The sequence below is a fragment of the Branchiostoma floridae genome, chromosome 4 (genome assembly GCF_000003815.2).
Source record: "Branchiostoma floridae strain S238N-H82 chromosome 4, Bfl_VNyyK, whole genome shotgun sequence".
Classification (NCBI taxonomy): Eukaryota; Metazoa; Chordata; class Leptocardii; order Amphioxiformes; family Branchiostomatidae; genus Branchiostoma; species Branchiostoma floridae.
In genome coordinates, this window is record NC_049982.1 from 31,031,019 (window position 1) to 31,046,425 (window position 15,407).

Sequence of the window (15,407 nt, forward strand, 5' to 3'; positions counted from 1 at the left end):
GGTATCTCGCATCATATGCCTTCCAGAGGGATAATGCCAAGTATGTGTTCAGAACTTGATTTTACAAGCTTCCTGGGAGTATTTGAGAGTTGTACACATTTCAATGTACCTTTGAGTGTACTACTAACGTTATATAGCTAGAAGGTAAACATTACAGTAATACTGTAGAAGGTAAACAGTTTATCAACAGAGATACAGACACTCTATTTGGAATATCCAGTTCTTTCGGACCCTCGCAATGACTAACGTTACATAGGGCAGCATGTTCCCTTGCTTTTCATGCAGAAACAGGGTATACATCTACAGGGTTGTTAGTCCTGCAACTCTAACGTGTGTGAGGTACCTTCTCGAGACCATTTATTTTCAAAAGTCGTGTACAACCCCAACAGACTTGTCCGACCTTGGGTTGAACCTAAGTCTCCCAGCTACCACTTATCTGGAACAAGAAGATCAACTACCAATTGAGCTACAGGGACATCCCTCTGCTTGAAATGTTGTCTTTCATGTATACCTTACCTTTCCTCAGATGAACTAGATTCCTCAGATGAATCCAGAAGCTTGTCGCAAAACCACTCTTTCAGCCCACGTTTGCGGTACAGACTCCGTCGAAGCCTTTCCTCTCGCTGTAGAGTCTTCAAGTGTTTCTCACGGTTCTGAAACTTATGCTTTCCTTGCAAGGAGGTACCAAGGGACCTAGTCTCTTCCTCTGTTGCTTCTCCACCCGAAGTAGTCTCGGAGGTGTGCTCGCTGTCTTCTTCAGTTGACACTATTTCGTCGAACATCTTGTTGAGCATCTCCATTGCCTCTTCGTCCATGTCTTCAGCACCTGAAGCCCCGGCATCTTTGACTACCTGCCTTCTTTGACCAGAAGCAATGAAGGCAAAGGCCAAGATCGCTACTATAATCAGTTTCAGATCAGACATCTTCCCAGATATTCCTTGTACCTGCATAAGAAATATATGTACTTGCCAACACATAGATAGATTTCTTCTTCTTCGTAATTCCAAAGCAGCGCAATGTTGAATGTATGTAATGTCTAGCATTATCAAGAATGCTTTGGCAACACAGGCTCTACTACCAGTACTAGAGTTTGGAGGAAACAAGCTCTATGATGGCTACTACTACTACTGCAAGTGAATCTATAAAAAAAAAACAGCAACAAAATGACTATACTCATAAATGCACAATACAAGATACTGCTCAGTCCATCTTGACAATACATAGTGGCAACAAAGGAAGCAATGGCCATGTATCGGGAGCTAGTCTTACCTCAGAGTATGGTCAAAGACTGGAACGATCCAGTATACCAGCACACAAGTGAATGGTGCGCAACTGTAAGTGCCAACTTCTTTATACGCACGAAGTGTTAGATAGAAAATTACTACATGTAATTACTGTAATTCTACCACTATTGTTGTGTCACACTGCTCTGTATTCAATTATTCTCCCAGTGGATTGTGAGTGAATAGTCTAGCCATGGCAACAATGCTTCATCAAGGAAGTTGATTTGTCATCTGTCCAGAAGATATAGTACACAACATCGTCGGATTGGATTTGGTATGTCACAGTTTATAACTCAACATAGTGCACATTGCACTAAATATTTTTCTATATATTTCTATCTATCAACAACAGGTTGCTTTAGTTCTGTCCTGACTTGGTAACTTTGTGAATTATGCATGACTTGTAGTTACAGTAATATTACTGAACGTTGCTGAAACTTGACTATGAATACCAATGAACGTCTCCTTGGTACGTGAATAGAAAGAAAAATTCTTCAATACAAACGGAAAAATTGAAGTTACGGTCCACCTGCAAATCAGGTGGTTTTAAAGTAGTATTTGTTTTTTACATTGCGCTGTGATACATTTCGATTTATGTACAGATAATTGTGCATAAGTAGGATCGGAGCCTAACATCTGAAGCAACAGGTTTGAAATTTTTTACCGATGGACATAAAACCACATCTGCTTACAGATGTTAACTCCCTCTAATGTTTAACAGGGCTACCCTGCTACTTCTTCTGTAACGTTTAGTTCCGGCATAGTCTAGTTGCTCGCAAGAACGTGCTGTCCGTTTAGTAACAGCCTCCAAATTTGCAACAGCCAACTTCGTAAGTCTGGACTCGTGAACTCTTGGCTGAGTACGTCTAGGTAGATTCCGTGCCACATTGAAGTGTTATCGATAACTGTGGTGGGTTCTTTAACATGCTGGAGGTGTGGTCCTCCTCAAAAACGGTACCTTCATTTAACATCCTATCATAGTGATGCCCCCAACCGTAAGCGGGTATTGATGAGAAACCCAGTGGAAAATGCCTTCACCAAAAGACACAATATCTGGAACTGTAAGGTACTTGAACAATCCTGACCACAAAACCACTAGTGCTGCGCAACTGATACAGTATTAAAAGAAACGAAAAGACAAAAAGAAGAAAGGAACAGAAAAATGGCATTTGTACTTTATTGTTTGTTGTAAAGACAATAGCTAAATCATCTTCATAGGAAAATGTAATGTGCATGTAGTTTCCAAAGTCGTTTTATGCTACGTCTCTATCTAATTATGCTTATATTTTACGTTTTTGAGTGTATATAAGACTTCCATGCAGATATTGTGATATTACCTGTCAAATCATCTCCGCACTATCGGAAATCTTCTTAACAATTAAAGATACATTCCTTCGTAATGTTGCTCATCTGACTTCTGATAACTACAAGGCCGTTGGTTGCACACTTGCGAGTAGTCATATTCTTTACTTGCAAAGCTGCAGAACTTGTTACATCGTATTATGAGTGAGTCAAAAGTTTATCACTAGGTGTATCTCTAGATATACTCATTTGCCAGCATTTCTATATCACGATGATTCGTGCACGTGAAACGTAAGAACTTAGAGCCTTCACTAGTGACAGTCATCGTCTAAACATGTCAGCATTCAGTTTCTTTACTCATTGTCCAAATTGATTTGATTACTAGTATATGTATGACATTCACTAGGAACCCCAAAACTGATGCGAGACTACGAATATAACAAATAACAAAAAAGTTGCCTATATTATGAAATCTAAGCGGAAAGGAGGTAGGACCAAACAAACAGAGGATTGTATATTGAACAAAACATTCTTAACCTTTCTTTCACATTTTTTTTTACTTGGACTAGACGTTGGTGTTGTATAAAATGTTGCATATATTTGCTTTTTTGTTTTGTTTTTGCTGATTTGTATAAAATACAGAATTGTGAAGGTTGAAAACCTTGTTTTGGGAACAGCCGAAAATTTATGCTCGCTGGATGCCATACTTTAAATCAAATCAACATGGCCATACAAACCTCATGCCTTTCCTAGTTAACTCATGCTATTTCCACATTTAGGACATGTGTACTAAGTTGACCACTCTTCAGACCCATCTTCAGATAGCCCACGGGTTAGATGAACAAATTGTAATGTCATCCACATAGGCAGTCTTTACCCATGCTTTGGAGGGCGCCTGAAATAGATCAAGAAAAGGGGCAAAAATTAAGATAATAATGTCAATAATTCAGTTCAAAGTGCAACTTTAATTTTTTGTGGTTAAGGTGTAGACTTTTTGCTTTAGGTCAAGCCTTAGCTTCCTATTCTTTATTACCAAGAGGCAAAAATCAACCTTGACGTTCGGGCCCACAGCCCTACACACATACAAAATAATTTCGCAATCTATACGATATTATTTTGAATATAAACAGAGAGAGACAGAGACAGACAGACAGACAGAACAACAATTTAACCTCTATTTTAAGGCCATGTTGATTGGATTGGATTAATCTTCTTTTGTGCAGTTAACCAAAAAAGGATTCGACGATGCTGTATAAATCGTACGAATCAGCTTCAAAATGAGCAAATAATATTGCAAAAAACGGTAGTGACAGAGTCAGTTCCAAAATTCAAAGAAGAAGTAAAAGAACAAAATAATCTATTGTCCGGTATACCATGCTCTCTGTGTTAGTCATTTAATTCAACCTTCCTGACCACTTATTTATTATATCTCACGGGGAAAGCATCTTTCTGACGAAACTTTTTTAATCGCAAGCTAACAGGTTATTTGTCAGCCTATAGGATTTCATCCATATAATCAAATCAACAACGCCTAATGACAGGAAAAAGACAACTTCTTTCATGGTCAGGGCGCAGTCACATGGGTCGTGCGATCGTCGCACGATTTTGATACCATAGAATTTTCAAGCAGGCAGTGACAGAACTAACCACCCAAATGAATCCACAACAACATTCTTTGTACCAAGACAGATGAATTCTGCAGGATACGTGCAAGTTTGTCCTCCAAAATGCCCTGAATTAGTGCTCGTGCGACGATCACACGACCTATGTGACTGTGCCTTTAGTTACCATTCTTCGGATGAAGAGCTAGAGCTGGCTGAACCGGGAAGTAGACCACCGGGAAAGCAGAACGCTAGCCAGAGATTGTTCCTTACCCCTCGTTTTCCCCTGGGCCTGGTTTGAAACATGTTAGAAACAAAGAAATGTATAAATAAAAACGTCTAACGTGTACAATAATTCTACTTTGGTGAGTTTTGAACATGTGCACAAAGCTCTACATTACAACCGCCTCGCAACAAAGCTTCCACAGTTCACTCGGTTTGTCCTTCGTCTCAAACTATGATATTAATGGTATACGTACAGATACGTTTTTTTACAACCTTGCTTAATTATTTACTACTTGAGAGTTCTACATGCTGTATGTTGTTTTGAGTACATGCATCGTGTCTTGGATAGAAGGGAAACATGAAAGTATAACAGTAATACTGTAGATGTTAAACTGTTTATCAACAGAGATACAGACACTTTATTTGTAATATCCAGTTCTTTCGGACCCCTGCAGTGACTAACGGCACGGCACATAGGGCAGCAAGTTTATCTGTTTTTAACGCAGAAGCGCTAGCAGAGTATATTTTTTACAGGGTTTGTAGTCCTACGACTCTAACGTATGTGAAGCACTTCCTCGAACCCATCTACTTCCAAAAGCCGTGTGCAACCCCAACCGACTTTCCGTACCTAGGATTGAACCTATCTTGGTCTCCGAGTTGCTAACTGGAACCAGACGCTTAATTGTGGGGTTATAATTTCTACCAGTTGAGCTACAGGGACATCCTTCTACTTGAAATGATGTTCGTTTATGTAAATCTAACCTTTCCTCAGATGAGCTATATTCCTCAGATGACTCCAGCAGCTTGTCGCAAAACCAATCTTTCATCGCGTCTTTGCTTAGCAGACTCCGTCGAAGTCTTTTCAAACGCCGTAGAGTCTTCGAGTGCTTCTCACGGTTGCGACACTTATCATGCTCTCCATCCAAAGAGGTACCTAGGGACCCAGTTTCTTCCTCCGTTGCTTCTCCACCCGAGGTAGTCTCGGAGGTGTGACCGTCGTCTTCTTCAGTTGACACCATCTCGTCGAACATCTTGTTGAGCATCTCCAGCTCCTTGAAGAAGTTCTCCAGAGCTTCTTCGTCCATGTCTTCAGCATTCGAAGCGCCGGCATCTTTCACTACCTGCCTTCTTTGACCAGAAGCAATCAAGGCAAAGGCCAAGATTACCACTGTAATCAGTTTCAGATCAGACATCTTCCAAGATCTTCCTTGTACCTGGATAAGAAATAAATGTACTTACCAATATATAGATAGGTTTCTTCTTTTTCGTAATTCCAAAGCAGCACAATGTTGAATGTATGTTCTGTCTAGCTTAAAATATCAAGAATGCTTTCTAAACACAGGCTTCTACTACAAGATTTGAGGAAACAAGCTATATGACGACTACTACTACTACTACTACTGTCAATCAATCTATAGCGTTACAGACTACGACATTGACTGCATAAAGAACAACAACAAATTTACAACACTCCTAAATGTACAATACAATATACTATTTAGTCAATCGATAAATTATGGCAATGCGTAGCAGTAACAAAGGAAGCTATGGCCATGTATATGTAGCCTTACCTCAGAGTATCAAAAGACCGGAACGATCCAGTATACCGGCACACAAGGGAATGGTGCGCAACTGTAAGTGCCAACTTAGATAGAAAATTGCTATATGTAATTACCACAGCCCTACCCCTAATGTTGTTTTTTACTCTGGATACCAGACCCCAGCCCGATCTCAAAAATATCTATCGTGTAGGGGTCTGGCCTTTCTCTCAGTTTGCCCAAATAGTGGGCAAAATCCTAACCAATCGAACAGCAGCAGGATCAGCAGGAGGCAATTTACACCCCTCCCTGATTGGTTAAAAAACAGCTGTTTTTTTTTTAATCTACAAGTGTTACAGTGACCACTAAGATATGAAATGTAACTGTAGATAAGACACCACACGTGCTGCTGGGTTAGAGGCTGTTACATAAAGATCCCAGTTAAGCAAATGTAACATGACAATTAAAGGTGCACAGCTTGCAGTTTTTACAAAAGTACTCCTGTTATTTTGAAAAATAACTCAGTACACCCTTGAGCCATATCTATACCGTGACTCGCTACATTAATAGCCTGCTGACCAACTGTGTTGCGTTGTAGCTGACTACCTTGGGTGTGAGTGGTTATTAATCCTAGGTTCTCCTACCTCTGATGAAGGGCCTTTTGAGAAAGTTTCTACAGTCATCAGGCCATCCCCCCCCCCACACACACACAAAGATGTTTTTGAGATCGGGGTGGGGTCTGGTATCCAGTCTATTGTTGTGTCAGACTACCCTGTATTCAAGCAGTGGTCTGTATGTAAATAGTCTAGCCATTGCAACAACGTTTCATTGACAAGTTCAGTGGTACGTCATCTGTTCAGAAGATATAGTACACAACATCATCGGAACAGATTTCATATGGCACGCTTTATAACTCAATACAGTGCCCAATACACCGAATATGTTTTATACAGCAACGGGATTATAAGAGTTATATTATAACTTTATTCCTGTTTTGACTTTGTAACGTTTTGTTGAATTATGCATAACACGTAGCTAAGTTCAGTATCATTATGGAATGTTCGGCTCAAACTTGACTATGAATACCAATGAACGTTTCTCCTAGTACGTGATTAGAAATAAAGATTCTTCAATACAAATAGAAAAATTCAAGTTACGGTGTACGTGCAAATAATCAAATGGTTTTAAAATTCAACAAGAGAAGCCGCTAGGGGGCCCAAAATCTAATCATTTCCAGCTTTTGTCACACCCTTCCAACACACTAAGTATGAAACGAATCCACCCAGCCGTTCTCGAGTTATCTTGTTGACAGACAAACGCAGGGTAAAATATAGCCTCCATGACATGACATGGAGGCAATAAGAGTGCATTCATACAGTTCCAAATTGGTATTCATGTATTTATTTATTAAGATTTACAGAATGGTATATTTTTATTACACTTTTCCACCTTGACAATATAAAATCATATCAAATGTCATGTTCTCTGTTTTTCTTAATCGTTTTCATCGTTTTTGTTTTGTTTCTTACGTTAGATTTATTTTCATAACATCTATCACTTGACCAGAATATCTAACCTTAACATTTTTTTAACATAGATGCTATCATAGATCCTGGTATTAATTTGACCATTTTTGGCATTTACAACTTGTAGAGGCCAGAGTCAATGCAACACTTTTCTTTCTAAACAAACGCAAACATTTAGCTCGTTAGCTCGAATTCCGGATAGGATTATATCGATATCTCGTGTGACATTCGAGTATTACCTTTACTTCCCAATGCATAGATATGCACTATAGATATAGATTGACAGCATAATCTAATAAACACTGATAACTTGTACTTTGTTTGGTCTACTAAAAATACATATTAATAGTGTAAAATATATACTCACAACTACGTTGTGGAACGATATCATATATATAGATGAAAACGAATACAAATTTTATTTGTACGAAACATTTAAAAGTATTAGCACTGCATTCCTACATCATTAGAAACACTATTAGTCTACAAACATGGTCCTATGCGTCAAAATCAAAGAGACTATCATCCACTGTCATTGGCTAGACGGCATTCTTCATGACGTCTGTGGTCACCATCGTCCAATGTCCTCGCTCGAAACGCCAGTGTCCTGGAACATTATGTAAAATGGACCGTTATTGATAAAACAACGTTCATTTTGTACAACGCACGGATACTTGAACGATACTGAAAACAATTTCATGCCGACAGGTTATTGGTGTCATTCTTGTTAATAGTGAATGAATGCCTTTAGCAGAAAAAAAATGGGTCACTTGGGTAACGTTACATCTGAATAAATGCATACGCCCAATACGTATAAATGTTATGGATAACTATAGTCAGAATGAAAATTGAAGCAAAATGGTGTACAAATACAGGCGCATGTATATTTACATTACCATTAAGTGGAACTTAATGATTATGATATTAGTGTGAAAATGCTCTTCTTGGACATTAGAGGTCTAACTGGTAAACAAAATATGACAACTGGTAAAAACGTGACAAAAATGATCACAAACTCATCTTACCTGTTCTACATGGTGACTGCAACGTCAGGGACACAGAAGGTTTGGAACAGTTTGTCCTTCACTCCTCTTTTCCCGTTGGGCCTAGCAGCAAGTTCAGACACAAGAATTCATCAGAGAGCCATACATGATACAAAACTGAAGAAGAACTCTATTGCACTACGATTATACGGTGTATGGCAGCAGCTATTAAATGTAGTAGAGGATAGATGTGTAGAATAAAACCAAAGAGGCACATACAAGGAAATAAAATCTGTCTTACTTTTTGTCGGACAGCTTGTTGCAAAACCAAGACTTCAGCCCTCTGCGCTGGCGCTTGACTCGCTCGAGTGCGATCGGGTCGGACTCGGAGACGACTGCCCCGTCATCTGCAGCCTCTCGCGCCTCTCTGACAGCTTTTTCACCGGCAACTTTGTTTTCCTGGCCTCCAATGATAGCGACCAACACGATCACCAAAAGGACAAGCTTCAAGGCAGACATTTTTGTTGTGGTCTTGAAAAGATAAATGAACACCAAAACATCAGAGAACACATTGTTGAACAAATATGCTAAAACAACAATTCTTTTCACACTTTTTGGTATAAAAGGGCGGTGCATATCTCCATCTCTGTAGCCACACATGCTACTACAATAGAGTGCTGATTTATTGGTAATCGTCAACTACCATAATCATTCCCATAGCATAGAACCTACGTTTAGTTTTATTACGTTTACGTAGCAAGTAGACTGATGCAACGTCTTGGAATATACATTGTACACTATCTCCTTTCGTTTTAACATCTGCATGTCCGGTATTAGATTTTTGTTTCTATGCATCAGCCGGCTGGCGTACAAGTGTGCAATATACACTACTTGCCTTACAGTGCACCCATTGCAATTGCTATAAAAGAAAATTTGATGAGTTTGACAATTTTATAAAGTGCTACGTACTTAGAAGAAAAAACAATGTGTACAATTTTCAAAGTATTTTGTCTATGGCCGGGTTGGGTTCCCAAACTGGAAAATTTCGAATGCAAGGTGAACACTTTACCTTCTAGGCCACTGACATCGCAACTCTTCTGCTAATATACATGGTACAATATCCTTAGTTTCTGTCACCTTATTGCTTTAATGGTTTCGGTGCCAAGATTTTTCTACAACTGCCAGCTGCGGCAATCCAAACAAGGAACATCTACATGTTCATATGGTTTCATACTTTATAAATGTATTATTTGATAAATACATAAAAAAACAGCCCACCTTATCTGATCTCTCCTCAATTTGTTTTCGGTAGACGGAGCACTGCAAGCTGGAAACCCTGAATACTGTTCCTCAGTAAATGTTGTTTATGTATGAGACACAATTGTACGATGCTCAATGAATCATGCACATCCGACCATACCATGGCTTGTTCCGACTATAACGATGCATTTACATGTAAGTAGCCCATTCTTGATGGGGGCAATCACCGTATAGCTAATTGTGGTGGCCTGCTTTTCAGCCTTGGTAATTGAATATGCATGACGAACAAAATGACCAATAAACTTGTAGACTATACCTAATGCCAACTCAAAAAAGAGCAAGAAATAGCCATTCTTTCAAGTATGAGAGACAAGCGCAGTGGCCAAGTGGGTAGAGTGTTCGCCTTGCATGCCATTTGGTACACCCGCTTTCTCTGCTTAGCGCGCGAAAAATATGAGGGAGACTATGAAAGCTAGACACACATCACTACCAGCGGAACCCCCCACGCCCGTCTATAGTGGCTTTCACAAACGTATAGCCCAAGGGCTACAGAAATGGAGATGGGCACCACCCCAAAGCATCTGGTACAGATGCGAACGTTTTACTTTAACTGACATTTTTGATGTATCGGAATTATCAACCTAAGACTACGTATTTTCCTAGACCAATAGTAGAATGAAACTCTTTACCAGTAGTGGCATACAATATGAAGCTTCAAACAATGTTTGCAGCTAGATATGTAAAGATTAGGTGTAGCATGTCGCTTAGTTAAGTACACAACCAGATGCTGTGTGAAGACTTTCGAAACTGATTCAAGCCAGCTAAAATATATGTCACAAACTCATCCAGCATGTTTTCTAAAAAGCATATTAACAAATTTTGTTATTTTAGGCTGGAATGGTTGGAATAGCTACGGAAAAATATATGCAAATTAACTGGAAGTAAGTTATCTGGTGCAGATGATTATAGGGCGTAGTCAACAAGGCGGAAAGTTTGCTTCCGCCGATTAAGTAAATCTGCATTTCAAAACAACAGGACACTGTTCAGTGTACCTCTCTCTCTCTTGGCAGGGCGTTGCCACTCTTTTTGAGGTACCCCTCCCTTGAACTGTTCCAGACTCTTCTGCATCTTGCAGTCTGTGGCCATGCATCTGTCTATACATTTATCCATTTATCCATCCATCCATCCATCCATCCATCCATCCATCCATCCATCCATCCATCCACCCATCCATCCATCCATCCATCCATCCATCACTCCATCTATCCATCCATCCATCCATCCATCCATCCATCCATCACTCCATCTATCCTTCCATCCATCCATCCATCCATCCATCCATCCATCCATCCATCCATCCATCCATCCATCCATCCATCCATCCATCCATCCATCCATCCATCCATCCACCCATGCATTTAACAATCTATTCATTCATCCTTCCATCTATCATTCCATCTATCTATCAATCTCAATCATTGTCACCAAAAAGAGAACTTGACACAAAACGTGGATTTTCATCTGACTTTTATAATGTAAATCACTTCTAACGATGACAAAGTTTACATGCATTACTTTTTAGGTCAAAAACAACTCGACTTCTTCAGGTCTCAGACAACCACCCCGCGACGTTCAGAGAAGCTTGGATCTCTTTGTTGTTTCTCATGCTCCTTCATTGAAGGTTACGTCCCTGGAAACAAAAGACAAAATAATAGAAAATGATCAGTAAAATGTTAATCACTGCCCTTGTCACATGTATGTTTGCTATGTCTATTCCAAATACATATCTTCCATGTCCACGTACTTGAAATTAGCCTTCGGATACAAACTCCTGAATAAAGTTTATTTCTTATAGGGCCTTTGACCTTAAAATCGAATAAGCAGGAATCAAGCAGAACCAGCCGGAATGAAGTATTTGCAAAATTCATGCCACATTCGGGTGGGAATTCCAAATGGACCTTATATCCCCTTCATACGAGAAGTAATGAGCCAAAATGTCTTAAGAATAAAAATTACTTTCTATTCCTAGGAATTCGTAGTGTGTTTTAACTGCTTTCCAGATATACTTTTGGTCACATTTTGTCAGGATTCGAAGTGGTTTGCCGTTACGTTATCCATCGAATGAGAAAAGAATGTTTTCAATAATGTTGGAATGCCATAAAATACAGTCATACTGCAATTATGATTAGTTAAAATACACACATCTACGCCCAGTGCCTCCATCATCTTCTGCATCATCTTCTGTTCAACAAGAGCAGCAGCTTCTTCTTCGGACAAACCTTGGGCCATCGCTTCCGCGAACATCGCCACGACTTCAGATTGATCTACATCCATTGCGTCCATCATCTTCTGTTCAACATCAGCAGCAGCTTCTTCTCCAGACATTCCTTGGGCCATCGCTTCTGCGAACATCATCATGACTTCGGGAGGAGGGGCATCGTTGGAGTCCTCTGGCTCGGACGGTTGTGGTCCGAGCATAGATGGATCTTCTAACATCGCCTCTATCATCTTCTGTTCAGCATAAGCAACAGCTTCCTCTTCAGACATCCCTTGGGCCATCGCCTCCATGACCAATGACATCGCCATGTCTTCGAGATTGTCAGGCGGCGGAAGACCTCCATGCGGTGCGCCTTGTACGGAAATCGTAGCGACCACCAATAGCACTGCTGGAATAAGCTTCAACGACAACATCATGGCTTCTGAACAGAAAGGAGAGTTAATACGTTAGAAGGTACATATCTACCGCACCGAATACTCAAACTAGCTATCAGCGATCGAGGACACATGATTCAAACTGGGAGTAGCAAAAAAGTGTAGACTGTAGTAAAACAGTAAGTAAGACAATACAATACGCCCGAGATCTTACCACTCCTTAAAACACGAAGCTGAGCGTTCTGCACTAACCTCGAGCTCCCTGCACGTGTGAGGACAAAACTTATAAACGCTCTCTTTTTATACTAAACCTCGTAGCTACAGGCTTCTCAGAAAGGGCTAAAGATCAATTTCCATTCCAGGACAAATCAAATTACCAGAGCTCTTAGAAATTGTTATTGTTATTAAGTTATTACTCTATATTTGCAACCAGGGTCTGAATTGGGAAAAGCTGGTAATATGCGGGGCTAAATCGCAGTTTTCCGGAGCGGCTTCCATTTGGTGTTGACTTAGGTGACCTCAATGCCACCGTTATTGCCTTTGGTCCGACCATAGGACTGTAGGTCTTTCGCCACCAAGAATAACTCTCAATGTCAATGATGCGGGCCATTTTGTTTTAATGGCGACTACTACACACGTAATTCACAATGGGCGATTGGTTTCATCTCAAGCGAGAAATTACACCGGTAATCGTTCCATCGGAAGACCTCAATTATGTAACTGCTGGAAACAACTGTTTACGGTAAGGGTTGACCTACATCATACAGTCCTCCTTTGGAATAGCTCTATATAAAACCTTGCAGTCAATTTTTTGTCTTTGTATAAAGGTTGTTTCAACTTAAGTTTGTACTTGCGTCTTATGTTACCTCATAGATGAACTTATCTGAAATGACTTGCGTTTTTAGATGTAGGGGTTTAAACTTCTAACCGTGGAAAATATTCTTTGAAAACTTTGGCTCTTTATGCCTTCTTCGATCAGTAATGACCATGGTAAAATCCTAATTGATATCAGCCCTATAGCGTCGGCTATGAATCACATTATATTCGTATAAACTGCCACAACGTCCAGCCAGAAATGCCAGGAAAAAAACCCTTGCACTCTAGCCACTTACACATACGACACCTCTGACATTGGCTGATGATTTTAACACGGACAGGGGACAGTATAATTCCAGACAAACTCTTTAATTCCATAAAACCTTAATACTTATAAAATTGATTGACCAGATGAATAAATATTTGTTGGTATGATATTTCAAAGGAAAATGAATATGTAGGCAATTAGATGTCTCCATGAAGACATCCAATTCTTTGAGTCAGTATTCTGGATCCCTGAACCAGAATTCTCCGACCCTGAGCCAGAAATGTTCAAACCTCATAATCGTGTAGATATCTAATGTGTGCCTGCCTAAGTGCTTAGGCCGGGGACTGGCCACTTGCTCTTCTCCATCAGTGCCCCAATCACAAAGCAATCTTTAATATATTTACCTATCTTAGCAGGTAAATATGTTATGAGGGATGTCGCATCTAAAGATATAGTCATATCTACTTCTGGTATCTAGTATTGTAAAATCTGACATAGAATGCGAATAACTTATTGCGTACACTGCGCGAAAACACAGATTTCCGCTTTGCAAACCCGTGTACACATGCAAGTAAATTCAGAGTGTCCACGGGTTCCCACGAGTGCCCACTGTGCGAACGTGACGTGCCCCCACATGGGGCACCCGTGCAAATCCGAGTAAACGGACCACTCGCGTGTCCATAACGTGCCCTTCCTGTGGAAATCCGTGGGCACTAGCTGTGCCACCTTAGTAAACTTGTGCGTACGCGTGGAAACTATCGACGTATGCTTTTGTGTGCGAATGACTGGTGCATTACTTAGCGGCTAATTATCACCTAATTATCTCCCCGGGCCTCCACTGCGCCGTAATTACGCCCTTTGTCATTAAAAGCAGCGTCATTTTTACTGCACCGGGCTTTCCCAGCCCAAAAATTTACCCTCCCAGATTTTCCCTTCCCCTGTATATAGTATGTTTGCTTTTATTCTTTATGAATGGTGAATTATCTTTCGTTGTTTTTCGTTTTATTTTTTGAGAGTCGACCGCTCCTGACGCATTCCTTCATATGTACTTAGTGCTGTCGCCCCTTTAGCTTCCAAAGGTTCGTCGGTCCACCATCCTGTTGTTTTGGGGTTGTTATCCGCAGCCATTCAAGGACGTTATAAACGCTGTCCTTGCTCCACTGTGCAGTCACTCCAAGTTTGATGACAGAAAATTCCTGTAGGTCTCTTGAATTCAGCATTCCTGCTCTGTACATTATGATGCCTAACTCTAAGTGTCCTCAGTTAGACAAGCAGTTGCTAGTCATGATCAGGAGCATATGAAATCACATAGTCGCTGCAGAATTCCAAGCGTGGATGTGCAATGTCGTAACAGTGGTATACAATCCATCATAAAGCATGTAGGGCCTCCACGGAACCAAAGGAACTCCAAATCATCCAAGCCGACTGGACAGAAACTTGTGTACCACGTAGAGCTAACAGTCAGGGGCGCGTCTGGCGATCCGAGCGGCGGGGATCACCCCACCCCACCCACAGAGAGCCCGCCCGACTCTCGGTAGACTGGGTAATAGCCAGGAGGACAGTTGTTGCTCTAAAAGTAGAACTTGGTCCCAGTGGAATTCAATTCGATGGTGAGATAATGTCGGGTCTTGACGTAGAATCATTCCCAAGCTCTCAATGAGTTTACCTGCGCTGTTTGTCGTGCGATCAAATACTTAGCTATCGGCCGGTCGGAGCAGCGTGAAAGCACTCTGAATGAGAAGAATTGAAATGACAACCGTCACAGGTTTGAAAATTGGGACACGTGAGTTGATTGGTCCTCATTTCCAAACACCCACCTCATGTGTAAAATACGATTGGCTACTTCGGATGGGTATTTGAATACAGACACAATAGCTCATTGTACATACTAGTTGTGTGTATGTCACAAAGGAGTTTGTACATGATGCCATGCGTTGTACAAGTATTCTTAGT

At 40.5% G+C, this 15,407-nt stretch overlaps 3 protein-coding genes and 1 long non-coding RNA gene across 5 annotated transcripts in view; all 4 read right to left on the minus strand.

Moving 5' to 3' along the window:
* LOC118414839 overlaps positions 1-962 on the minus strand; it is a 3,303-nt gene extending 2,341 nt beyond the window's left edge. The window contains exon 1 of the mRNA XM_035819102.1: positions 517-962. Within this exon, the coding sequence (XP_035674995.1) occupies positions 517-950 (434 nt within the window). The 5' untranslated portion in view covers positions 951-962. The remainder of the gene's footprint in view (positions 1-516) is intronic.
* Positions 963-2,436: 1,474 nt separating this feature from the next.
* LOC118414840 lies at positions 2,437-6,142 on the minus strand. Its single transcript, XM_035819104.1, has 4 exons — positions 5,983-6,142; positions 5,174-5,625; positions 4,374-4,478; positions 2,437-3,480 (listed from the first exon to the last, which is right to left on the minus strand). The coding sequence occupies exons 2-4, from the start codon at positions 5,602-5,604 to the stop codon at positions 3,459-3,461; spliced, it is 558 nt and encodes a 185-aa protein (XP_035674997.1). The 5' UTR covers positions 5,605-5,625; positions 5,983-6,142; the 3' UTR covers positions 2,437-3,458.
* Positions 6,143-7,399: 1,257 nt separating this feature from the next.
* Positions 7,400-9,896, minus strand: LOC118414868. The gene is made up of 4 exons (XR_004831026.1): positions 9,737-9,896; positions 8,760-8,989; positions 8,501-8,581; positions 7,400-8,082 (listed from the first exon to the last, which is right to left on the minus strand). It is a non-coding gene; the product is annotated as an uncharacterized LOC118414868 (long non-coding RNA).
* Positions 9,897-11,228: 1,332 nt separating this feature from the next.
* On the minus strand, positions 11,229-12,741 carry LOC118414845. Of its 2 annotated transcripts, none has more exons than XM_035819111.1 (3): positions 12,623-12,741; positions 11,921-12,417; positions 11,229-11,408 (listed from the first exon to the last, which is right to left on the minus strand). In XM_035819111.1, the coding sequence occupies exons 2-3, from the start codon at positions 12,410-12,412 to the stop codon at positions 11,391-11,393; spliced, it is 510 nt and encodes a 169-aa protein (XP_035675004.1). In that variant the 5' UTR covers positions 12,413-12,417; positions 12,623-12,741; the 3' UTR covers positions 11,229-11,390. The 2 variants fall into 2 exon arrangements, with proteins under 2 accessions (XP_035675004.1, XP_035675003.1); XM_035819110.1 differs by having other exon boundaries at positions 12,585-12,677.
* Between the last annotated feature and the right edge of the window lie 2,666 nt (positions 12,742-15,407).

Coding starts and splice junctions, on each gene's coding strand:
- LOC118414840 (XM_035819104.1), bottom strand. CDS start 5,604: ATGTCTGATCTGAAACTGATTACAGTGGTAATCTTGGCCTTTGCCTTG. Junction 4,479..5,173: donor TATAGCTCATCTGAGGAAAG/GTTAGATTTACA, acceptor GTTTCAAACCAG/GCCCAGGGGAAAACGAGGGG. Junction 3,481..4,373: donor AGCTCTTCATCCGAAGAATG/GTAACTAAAGGC, acceptor GATCTATTTCAG/GCGCCCTCCAAAGCATGGGT.
- LOC118414845 (XM_035819111.1), bottom strand. CDS start 12,412: ATGATGTTGTCGTTGAAGCTTATTCCAGCAGTGCTATTGGTGGTCGCT.